Source organism: Gasterosteus aculeatus, chromosome 14 (assembly GCF_964276395.1).
Source record: "Gasterosteus aculeatus chromosome 14, fGasAcu3.hap1.1, whole genome shotgun sequence".
In the NCBI taxonomy this organism is placed as follows: Eukaryota; Metazoa; Chordata; class Actinopteri; order Perciformes; family Gasterosteidae; genus Gasterosteus; species Gasterosteus aculeatus.
Genome location: NC_135702.1, coordinates 1,267,196 through 1,278,885, shown reverse-complemented (window position 1 = coordinate 1,278,885; position 11,690 = coordinate 1,267,196). Strand labels below are relative to the sequence as shown.

The 11,690-nt window shown below is 43.8% G+C and overlaps 2 protein-coding genes and 1 long non-coding RNA gene across 3 annotated transcripts in view; 2 read left to right on the top strand and 1 right to left on the bottom strand.

The window, feature by feature from the left end:
* Positions 1–11,690, bottom strand: part of LOC120814177 (uncharacterized) — a 351,528-nt gene that overhangs the window by 70,657 nt on the left and 269,181 nt on the right.
* On the top strand, positions 5,151–6,714 carry LOC120813832 (metal transporter CNNM3-like). The gene is made up of 4 exons (XM_078088718.1): positions 5,151–5,346; positions 5,465–5,561; positions 5,861–5,991; positions 6,399–6,714. Exons 1-4 carry the CDS (start codon positions 5,203–5,205, stop codon positions 6,588–6,590), a joined length of 564 nt encoding a protein of 187 aa, XP_077944844.1. The 5' UTR covers positions 5,151–5,202; the 3' UTR covers positions 6,591–6,714.
* Positions 10,606–10,839, top strand: LOC144388300 (uncharacterized). Its single transcript, XR_013452613.1, has 2 exons — positions 10,606–10,706; positions 10,737–10,839. It is a non-coding gene; the product is annotated as an uncharacterized LOC144388300 (long non-coding RNA).

Here is an 11,690-nt window from a genome sequence, read left to right as displayed (position 1 = left end):
CCACAGAAGATGGATAAAACCGCCACTGTCAAAACAATCCGGACAAAGTAAAGAAAAAAAAAAAATTGATTTTGATTTTCTTTTGGTGGCAACATGTTATCCACAGATGTTTAACATAAGTAGATCAAAAAGTGGAGGAAAGGGATTTAATTTTCCTTTAGTCCTTTTTGCACCGTTGCAACGCTCCAGTTGGAGGTTGGTGGAGGCTGGATTTCTGGGGATCTCACTAGAGCGTGGAGACGAAGCGGCTGGCTACGTGTGGTAAGACAGCAATAGATGGGACGAGGTTGGGAGGCTGATGTCTTTGTCCTGGGTGATGGAGTCGGGGAATTGCAGCGGCTTTTTGGGGATTTGGCCCTTTTTCGTTGATGAGGAAAGTGAACCGGCGTTGACGGTTTGTCGGGTGAACTGTGGTTGTTGTCACTTCTTCTTCTTCTTTCTTCTTCCTGAGGCAGCTGAAGAAATTCAACCTGCCAAAGACGATGATGGTCCACTTCTACACGGCCATCATGGAGTCCATTCTCTGCTCCTCCATCACCGTCTGGTATGCTGCAGCCACAGCCAAGGACAAGGGCAGGCTGCAGCGTGTCCTCCGCTCTGCAGAGAGGCTGATCGGCTGCAATCTGCCGTCCCTGCAGGACTTGTTCGCTTCCAGGTCTCTGAAGCAGCTACAAAGATGGTAGCCGACCCCTCTCACCCCGGACAAAACCCCTTCAATCTGGCAGGAGGCTGAGGTCCATCAGGACTAAGACCTCCCGCCACACCAACAGTTTCTTCCCATCGGCAGTCGGGCTCATCAACAGAGCCCGGTCCCCCACTGACTGACTATAACGTTCCACTTGTTACTCCCCCTCACACTGCACACGTCACTTTTTACTCGTCACTTTTGTCACTTCCTGTTGCACTTTATTTTTTGATATTTTCTAACTTTAGCTTTTATTTTAAACTAACCCATAACCTTACTCTACTAATAGCCATCGCATTATATTTTATTTTATTCCTCGTGCACTGTTGGCGGTGGATGATCAATAATTGGCACCCACCATGATGCCGTCAACGTGTCAGGATACACCACTGTCCTCCCTTATAATGTGGAAACAAGCCGAGGCTCCAGAGAAACAAGCCCTGATCACCTTCCTCCCTGCTTCCACTTCTGCCTGTATTGATGGTCTGAAAATAAGGTTCGTTGTAAGTGGACAGAAGGTCTGTGACCTCTTGAACTGAGACATGGTGTTCCTGAGAATAAATGTCATGTACAATGATTTCACAACGGTGTCGAGTAACATCCTTCTTACATGTGGTCCTTGGAGGCGGATCTCAAGATCTTCTTGATCACCTTGACTCACTCAAGGTTTGGACGGTACGGTGGGTAAGGGACTCCTGGTCAAAGGCGCTATTCCGTCGTGGGTAGTTTGAGAGGCCAGGATCTGCTTGAGAGAGGAGAAGTGACGAGATCTTTTATAGCAAACCGGACCCAAGATATATCGTCTTTGTCTCTAGATCTCGGTTTTGCAAATGTTTATCTTTGAAGTTAGTGGTTACTTTCTTGTTCTGACAAGGTTTGAACTCAGATACTGCGAAATATTCATTTTTATGCGTTTTATTGCTGAGAACTGGAGACTGAGGGTTGTGTCCCGAGGAGCCTGAATTACAGTAGGAACTAGTGCATATCGTGGCACTGGCAACCCGCCGAGGCACTTCCTGTTGCAGGTTGCGGTGCCGCGGCGAATCGTGGCAAGTGCCTCGACACTGCGGCAGTTGCCACGATTTCACGAGGCAGTTGCCACAAAGTCGAGGCAGTTGCCGCGGCTTCACGACAGCTACCTCGACTTGGCCGCAGTGGCGCCTCGACGGTTGCCGTTATTACGACAGCTGCCTCGACTTTGCGCCAGACAGTTTCATTTCCCAAATATGTGATATGTTTGTTTTATAATTTTACCAATATGTGACAATACAATACTGCCTTTAAAAGTACTAGCGTTGGTAGTTATTTTAGTAATAAAAGCCAATAAATTATACAACGGCTTCCCATTTTAGTGCAGCTAAGCGAATATGGACTAAGATCACTTGCCGCCCTGGTTACAATCTCTACTTCGAGAACTAATCAATGCGTATGTGATTATATGAACAAACAATAACACTGGGTGGGTGCCATCAAGACGTGTCTAAAATTGAATGTCGGTATATAATATGAGTTACCAGTATTTTCATTTAAATTAATGTTGACTACAATTGTTGACAAAAGAATTTGCCTGAGCGTGATTGTGTGCATGACTGTTTTTAGATATCCAGTGATCGCACAAAAGCTGCTGGATTAAAGTATTAAGCGATTCTATATTGTCTCATGATCAGGCAACAGACAGTACCTTCATGATGGATGTTACGTAAAAGGAAAAATGACATTCTTTAAATGATATTTATTTCCTTTTGACTATATCTGTTGTGCTTGTGAAGAAGCGACCACCCAAACGCAAGGGAACGTAAAGTGTTTTAATGAACACAAACACACAAACAGAAGAATACGGGCGTTTGGCCGGCAACGGTGACGCCCAGTGAGCAGAGAACGAGGTCCAGGCCGAGGGAGACGCACCAGACAGCAGGCAGCTCACGTCAAACAGGAGGCTGGGTAAAGCAGAGGTTAGCAACGGGACAATAATAGTTCAGCACGAACCGTCAGGACACAACAAGGCAGGCGATACGGGACAGCGAGCTCAGGTACGTCGGGTGCACAGGTAAAGCTCTGCTGGAGAACAAGGGGAAGAGGGAGGCTAGAAATAGTGTCTAATTAGAGGAAGCAGGAAGAGAGGATGATGAGATGAGAGAATGAGAAGCAGCTGGGAATGAATGAGCAGGTGTAATTAAGTGTGTGTGTGTGTGTGTGTGTGTGTGTGTGTGTGTGTGTGTGTGTGTGTGTGTGTGTGTGTGAAGGGGGGGTGCGAGTGTGTGTAAATTACAAGAAAGGGGTGGAAAGGAAAAAGAGGAAGGTACCCGGTTTATGACAATATCATGCTATAAACAGTTTTTATTGTTTACTAGGGAGACAAACATGTATTTCTTAAGTATTTTATTAAAGAATCACTAGATTCATCTATATGGTGTTTTTTCACGTCCATTGTGTTTACTGTGCATGAATGCAACGCATAAATCAAGTTCTGTTCTTTTGTGAATGCGCTGAATGATTTCTGCAGATAAGTCCGTAAAAAATGAACAGTTTTGTTTTAAGCCTAGTACTCTTGACAAAAATATATAATATTACTAGTGGGTGAAATAAAATAATCTCTGCTTTGTTTTTTAATGCAGAAATAAATGTGCTCAAAATCATCTCTGTAATTGTGTCTTGGTTTTGTACTGCAACGATTTGAACATTTCTTAACACTGCTTTCTGTCACTTCCTGACGTGTCTTCAGCACTGAGGAAAAGATTAGGCCTTTGAATGAACTGTAATATAACTATATTATGTACCTATACTACTAAAATATATATACACACACATACAAAAAGCTTTCAGCACTTCTCAATAGTTTTAACGTTACAATGCATCAATATTTACAATTTGCATTCATTCGGGGCGCTGCCGGAAAGTGGTTATCGTAACCAAGGCAACGAGTGGTCTTAGCCCATATTAGCTTAGCTGAGCTATTGCATCGCTTATCTGCGTTTTATGACTAAACCAATTACAACCAACAACACTCGTACTCTTAAGGACAGAGTACAGCATAGTACAGGATAGTATTGTCACATTTTGTCAAAATATGAAAAGAAAACTGCAACAGTCGAGGCATCATTGCCGCAAAGTCGAGGCAGCTGTCGTGAAGTTGTGGCCGCTGCCACGACTCGCCACGGCAACTCAACCCGCAGATAACAGTCGTACTCAAACTGTATTATACCGTCACATGTTGCATATATATGAATACTAAAATGAACGGAAACAGCCGCGGCACCTCTCCCTTAAACTCCCGGTACGTCTATCAGCCGAGGCACCGCTCCCTTTGGTCGTGGCAAGACTCCGTTAACTCGAGGTACCTCTCTCGACCGATGAACCGGCCCCTGAATTCGTGGTACCGCTCGAGGTACCTCACTCAGCCGAGGCAACAGGCGAGGCAGTTGCCGTAAACTCGAGGCAGTTGCCACGATTCGCCGCGGCGCCGCAACCTGCAACAGGAAGTGCCTCAGCGAGTTGCCGGTGCCACGATCCGCGCTAGCCCTCTCTCCTGAATTACAGGTGAATCGTAAACCACGGCAGACAAAACACGGGATGAAGGGATTTTTCTTTTTCAATTTCCCCTCTCTGAAATCCTAATTAGTCCTGATAGGAAATGTAATAGAGCTGGAGGAGAAAGATTGCTTTTATTCACTGTGTGTCAACAGGACTGATGGAATGAACAAATGGTACAATTGGATAAAAATTAAGAAAATAGCTCAAATGGAAAATAGTTGGGTTACTATTATACGGCAGAACTTATAAAGTCAAACCATTGAACAAGTTAAAGACAAAACACAGCAGAGTAAATGATAACAATGTTTAAAGAAAATAAATGGTTGCTGTCTGATGTTCTTCCCACTCAGACGGGCGAAATAAACTGGATTGTCATCAGACAGCTGTGGGAATCAGGCAGAATTGTTCAGCATCAGAGACCAAAAGCAAGAGTCTGTTACCTGATGTTTTGGGTCCTGTGTGTACAGATGTGTATGTTTGACTATGGTTCCATTCCTTAGTCAAAAAGAAAAGGTAAACAAAGCAGGGATACCGTTGATAAAAAGATCTTCTACTGAACCTTTTTACATTTCTTTTCATCACAGGAGTAACGTCTTGAGGTGGATCTGGACTGGACTCGCTTCGCCCGGCGGTTCCCTCCCTCGGAACGCCAAGTGCCACCAAACATGCCGAGGATGACGAGGAAGATTCCCTTTTATCTCACGAGTGAACAAATCCTGCATGCAGCTTTTTAGTTATTTCTGTGACTATTCTTTTAGAAGAAGAAGCAGAACTTGCATGTAGCAGTTGATTGATAACTTATTGGACTGAAGCGTCACGCGCTGATGGACTCGGTCACAGTTTCACTCCACACGCGTAATGATTACGTTCCATGTTGCTTATTCTAAGAATGAAGAAGCCGTTTGTCCCGACATTGTACCTCACGTCGCTGCCCGTGTCTCCTGCCCCCCCCCCCCACAGAGGTGGCTCACTTCAGCCCCGGGCGCATGTCCGAGAAGGTCCTGTTCCACCTGCTGCGTCACCCCAGCGTCAACCAGGAGGTTCCCTTCGACCCGAACAACCGGCTGAGCGCGGCTCACTACCTGTACACGCGCAACCACCCGGTGGACTACTTCATCCTGCTGCTGCAGGTCAGTGAGCCTCTGAGAGCCTCTGAGGCCCGTTGCTCGTCCGTCCCACAGAGCGGCAGGAAGAAGACGTGGAGCGCCGTCACGTGACCTCTGGCTGCTTCCTGTTTGCGGTGCTCAGGGTCGCGTGGAGGTGGAGATCGGGAAGGAGGGGCTGAAGTTCGAGAACGGAGCGTTCACGTACTACGGCGTGTCCGCGCTGACGCTGCCCTCTTCAGGTGAGCAGGAGGACTATTGATCTCCTTCATGGTGACGTCATCGCGACGGCTTCAACGTTGATGACGCGTTGTTGTATTTTATGAATGAATAACGATTCGTCGCGAGACAAGAATCACTCGGTTTGTCCGTTTGATCGTGATGACGCAGCTTTATTCACTCCGTGTTTCCATAACCGAGGTTCAAAAAGGAGGAGAAGAAGAAGCAGGACAGCAGATGTTGTGCTGACTCGTGTGTGTGTGTGTGTGTGTGTGTGTGTGTGTGTGTGTGTGTGTGTGTGTGTGTGTGTGTGTGTTTGCAGTGCACCAGTCTCCTGTGTCGACCCAGTGTCTCTCTCCCAGGGATCCCTTCGAGTCCGCCGACGCCACAAGTCCGTCCAGCTATTGTCCCGACTACACCGTCCGAGCCCTCAGCGACCTGCAGCTCATACGGGTGCGTGTGTGTGTGTGTGTGTGTGTGTGTGTGTGTTCTCAGCCTTTGAGTTCTCAACTCATTCTCAGTGTTCATAGTACTTTTTCGTGGTACTTTTCACTAAAGTACAACAATCTAAATACTAGGGCTGCAACAACGAATTGATAAAATCGCTAAAAGTCGAGTAAAGGAAGCGCGTTGTGCTCTGGCGCCCCCTGTGGACTGAAGCGGTGTTGCCTCTGAGCACCAGGGTCCCTTCAGGAAACGTCTCATTTAACAGGAAAACAGAAACACTTTGTTGCTCCTCATTTGTAGCCGATTCTGATTGGTTGAAAAGAGGCGTGTTGTTAAAATGTTGAAGTGGTTTTATATTAGAGTGACATTAATGAACGTGCACTAACCCACTAATCGCTGCACGACGCTGGCAGGTGACTCGTCTCCAGTACCTGAACGCTCTCATGGCGTCGCGGGTCGGTCACAGTCCAGATCCTCCAGAGATTAAGATCCTGCCCAACAGTCAGACCAAGCTGCTCAACGACAGAAACTCACAGCCAGGTACGTTTCTCCACCGTCCTCCTGGAACCAACACCAGCGACAACGTGTCCACCAAACCGCTGTGAATCAGGACGCAGGTCTTTTATTCTACGATTTCCTCTCTTTATAAAGGAAAGCTTAGTGGACTTAAAATATGAAGCGTGCATGTTAGAGAGCTGTCAATCACAGTAAGCCCCGCCCTAAAGCATCACCTGCTTCATGGTCTGTTAGAGAGCTGTCAATCACAGTAAGCCCCGCCCTAAAGCATCACCTGCTTCATGGTCTGTTAGAGAGCTGTCAATCACTTTAAGTCCCGCCCTAAAGCATCATCTGCTTCATGGTCTATTAGAGACCTGTCAATCACTTTAAGCCCCGCCCTAAAGCGTCCCCTGCTTCATGGTCTGTTAGAGAGCTGTCAATCACTTTAAGCCCCGCCCTAAAGCATCACCTGCGTCATGGTCTAATAGAGAGCAAAGAGGAAGGCGTTGTCTCTCCGTATCATAGCAACCAGATGTAAAACCTTCCTGTAAAAAGCGCTTCGTGGACACAGACTCTTTGTGGATGAATCGCACTCGAGCGTCTTTGTGTTGTTTCCTCGCTGCTCGTCTCCTGATGGCTGAACGATAATAATCTTCCTCTTTCTCTCCCCTCTCTGCTTTCGCACCTCCGTGTCTTCTTCTGTGGTCTCGTCCAGAGTTCCCCGTCAACTTTTCATTCTTTGATACCATCGAGAATTACTGTTAGTATTTATTCATTTAATGTTTGTTTGTCTGCATGAGGTGAAATGCAGCCGTCTGAGGCGTGACAGCAGACACACACACACACACACACACACTCCGCTGTCCCCCTGTGTGCGTTCCTGTGTGTTCATTTGTGTTTGGTGACGTTTTATTTCCTCTGCTCTTTCCCTGCAATCATCTCCCTTCTCTCCATCAGTTAAAGGTCGTGTCTGATCTGATCCACATGTTTATATCCATGACCTTAAAGGCTGAGACGTGTCCCTCTGGCGTCCACACTGGAGGCTCATGGGCACGAAGGCAGAGACGCGGCCCGAACCTGAGCTGCTAACGGTTCAATCGGCTTGTTTTCAATAGACACAATTTGCTGAAATGCAAATATATAATATATATATATATGTATTTATATTTGAATCACTAAACAACCTGTTTACGTCCAGTAAAGTGTAGTTCCAAAGCGTAAAGCACCAGACCTCCAAATGAAGTCATAATAGTTGGTTTGAGCTTCTTTTCATGTATCACCAAATATATTTGCAGAAAGTCATACAGAAAAAACCTATTTTCATTCAAACATTAACCTAAAATATATTTCTGAATTAGCACCTCTTTATGTTGTAAAAGCTTGAAGTCTTTGCTTTAATTTAGTGGTCCGATGTTTCGCTGAGTGCAACTCAATGAAAATTAGAGAATTTCTGAAATCTTTATTTAATATAAAAACAGGTTTACGTTTCAGTCTTTATCAAATAAAGCGATCCTACAGAAAGTAGCCTGGAAGTCATTTTACCTTAAGTGGTCAATTCCTTTGTACGGTGTAATATGACATGTTTCTTCCGTTTAATTTCTCATTAAATGTGTAAATATCCCATTAAAGCAGCGTAGTATATAATTAATAATGATGAGGTGAGCTCCACAGAAGAGGAGGCTCATGGGTAATGCGGCGCTCACCTGCTGCAGGAGATTCTTTAACCAATGAATCATTGTGGCTGAAACGTCGTTATTGGACCAAACTGGAGCCAGAGATTTTATTTCTGCTTTAAATTCCTTTTATTTGATTTTAATCACAATTATTTTATGCTGTTTTATACACTTTATGTGTAGATGAATAAATATAAATGTATTTTGTTTTAATTCAACATGTTTCTCCAGGTTTTATACTAAACTGTGTGTGTGTGTGTGTGTGTGTGTGTGTGTGTGTGTGTGTGTGTGCGCGTGTGTGTGTGTGTGTGTGTGTGTGTGTGTGTGAACACGCCTCTGAATGAACCCTTTTGTTTGTACATTTATTAACAATGTATAATTTATTATTTTACTGCAACAACACGGTAAAATAAGATCAACTCTAAAGTTTAAAGGAGGCTGAAAGAAGAAGCGACCAGTCGTTTTAATTTGCCGATAACCGTCAAATCGTTTACTTCAGCAAAAGTCAAATGACGGCTCACTAAACCGTACTGCTAGTATTTAAAAGTATTAATACATCAGTGACGTGTTTCATTCATATTCATCCTGCATTCATGTTGCACGTTAACTCCTTCATGTCCTTTTATTTAGCTTCATCTTCATCATTCTATTTGTGATAAACTGAAGGATGAAGTGATGTTTTTTTCTGGGCAGGAAGATGAAAAACTAATCTGAGAAGAAACTAAAGCGTCACACGAATATAATAAAAGTCAAATATTTACCTCTGAGAGGTTCATTTGTAAATTAACGTCAAATATAAAGTGCTGCAGTGAAGTACCTTGACTTTCCACTGGAGTGCAGTACTTGTACTTGTACACCAGATGTACTCTGTATTCTGTTTCTTTCAGCGCAGCAGGACAAGTTTTAAAATGAGCTTCAGCGCCGTCGTCATGGTTACGCTCTTTGTCCCCCAGAGACTCGTCCTGGAGTATAGAGTGGATTTTATTTTATTACCCTTTTCCTTTCTTTGTTGCAATGAGTTCATTTGGTTTCAGGAGACTGAATGTATATAATATAATAATAAAAAGATAATCCCGACTGCTGATGGAGAGAAATGTTTGTTAATATCTGACCGTTTACAGCAGAATGAGGACGTACTTTATTGGGATCATTTCTTTCAGGTACAATAACGACGTTATTAAGAGATTTAAAGTTAAAATCGTTCCTCTTTCTGTTTGATCTGATTTTTTGGGACCGTTGCTGCTGTCTGTGTTTTATTTTGGCGGTGCGTTGAGAGACTCCATCACATTTAACACTTTCAATACTCAAGTTTCTTAGTAATAAACTCCAGCCTGTTATAAAATACGTGCTTGTTGTTTGTGTGTTGTTGTTGCCACGGTGACGCGGCCCAAAACACCACAAGGCGACTTCAGTAGGATATTTCCTGCAGGATGAAACCTTCAAGTTGCACCTTAAGCACCGAGCTCAGTAGTTTGTGTTGTTTGGAGACGGCTCTGCGTTAACGTTCATACGGTTAATAAACCAAGTTATTTATTACTTATTTGTTTGTTTATTACAAACTTTTCACTTCCTTTGTCAACCAGCTGTAACACAGATGTTTTCTCTGCTAGTGACAAAACAAGTAAATACATATAAATAATATGTAAATAGTACAGCATGTTTAAGAAGGATCATAGTATTTCACGTCAAAATAAACAATACAGCATGTTTATATTATGACGTGTTTAAAAATGTACAGTTGTTTCCAATAAAAGTCATTTATTAACATTAGAAACATACAATTATATTGCTGTTAAGCCAAAGTAATACGTGGACTAAATGTTGTACTATTATAGTGAATAAAAACACAAGTACTGATATTATCTGTCAGGATATTAAACTTTTTCTTCAGAAGTTTGAATCATTAAAAAAAGCTTTTTGTTTAAAACAAACCTGATTATGTGAAATTATTTCTTAGTTCACTGAACAGATTCTGAAAGATTAAGTTAAAATTGTCTTAAAAAAGAATTCGACATTTAAAGTGTTTCCCCTTGTTGTTATTAGCGTGAGTGGAAATGAAACACACACATAAGGACACATTTATCTCACATGGGGGCAGACGAGCATTTTATAAAACGTCTTCTTGAAGATATAAAGATGAAGATTAAAGCCTAATTAGGAGCCGATATCTAAACGATGATCTATTGATTGAAGGAGCACAGCAGCATTAAGCTGAGCTCCTTCACACGTCCACCTGAGTCCCAGAGAGCTGTGGACCCCCCAGAGTCCAGACCAGCTCAGGTACCCCTCACCTGCTCCACCTGCATCTACACCCACATGAACCACCATCAGCTGTGTGACAGAGAGGAAGGTTCTCCACCAGGAGGAGACTCTCCCTCCTACAGAGAACACAGAGACACTGAGGAACCAGACCAGAACCAGAACCCAGGATAAAGAGGTTCAGTGAATATGGTGCTGAAGGTGTGGAGGTGGATCAGTGTGTCAGAGGAGACTCTGTAGAAGGACAGAGAGCCAGCAGGACAGTCCACATACACTGCTACTCTACCAGAGGTGGAGGAGGAGGAGGAGGAGGAGGAGGAGGAGGAGGTGATGTGTGTTTCTGTCTTATTGTGACAGACAGAGTAACCTTTATCAGAGCAGCTCAGACTCCAGGACTGATCATTGTATCCAAACACACAGTCTAAACTGTCTCCTTTCCTATTGATTCCTCTGTAACTCACTGATACATCAACTCTTCCTCTCCACTCGACCTCCCAGTAACAGCGACCAGTCAGACCAGTTCTACACAGCAGCTGAGGGGAGGAGACAAATCTGTCTGGATGATCAGGATACGACTGATCCTCCTCCACACATGTCACCTTCCTGTTGTTGTCAGACAGTTTGAGGTGTTTGTTTACTGTGTTTGTATCGATTGTGAGTTCACAGGAATCTGATGAGAGAACAAGACACAAAACAGCTGCAGTTATTAATCATGTGTTCATCTACTGACACGTTGATGATGACATCACAGAGGTGAATGAGTGATGTCACAGTGTGAAGATGGTTGAATCTTCATGAATCAAAGCACACTTACACTTCCTCAGACCTGGTGTCAACCATCGGACTCCATCAGGCTCCACCCTGAAAGGAGGAGGGGGGTCAGAGCAGCATGGAGACATGGACATTACATCACTCTCACACACAGCTTTGTCCTTCATGTCCACATGGAGCACCTCTTCTTCTTCTACCACTACTTACAGACGACCACAGACTGTCAGTCAGGCGTCACACAGCGACGAGGTGCTGGAATATATTCATGGAATAAAGTAGATAAATGTGGAATAAATAATAAACGGACCTGTCACTGTACTTTCACCAGATGGGAATTAAAATGTGAGAAATGACGTCGTGCTGCAGATGAAGCTTCATGGGACGTGTGCAAAGGAACATTAACATTAAACCGTTTAATAAGCAAATATTCACTAAATATAGAAATAAAGACCATTCAGTATTTACAATGAACAAACAACACAAACAAAGAGAAGAAACGCACTC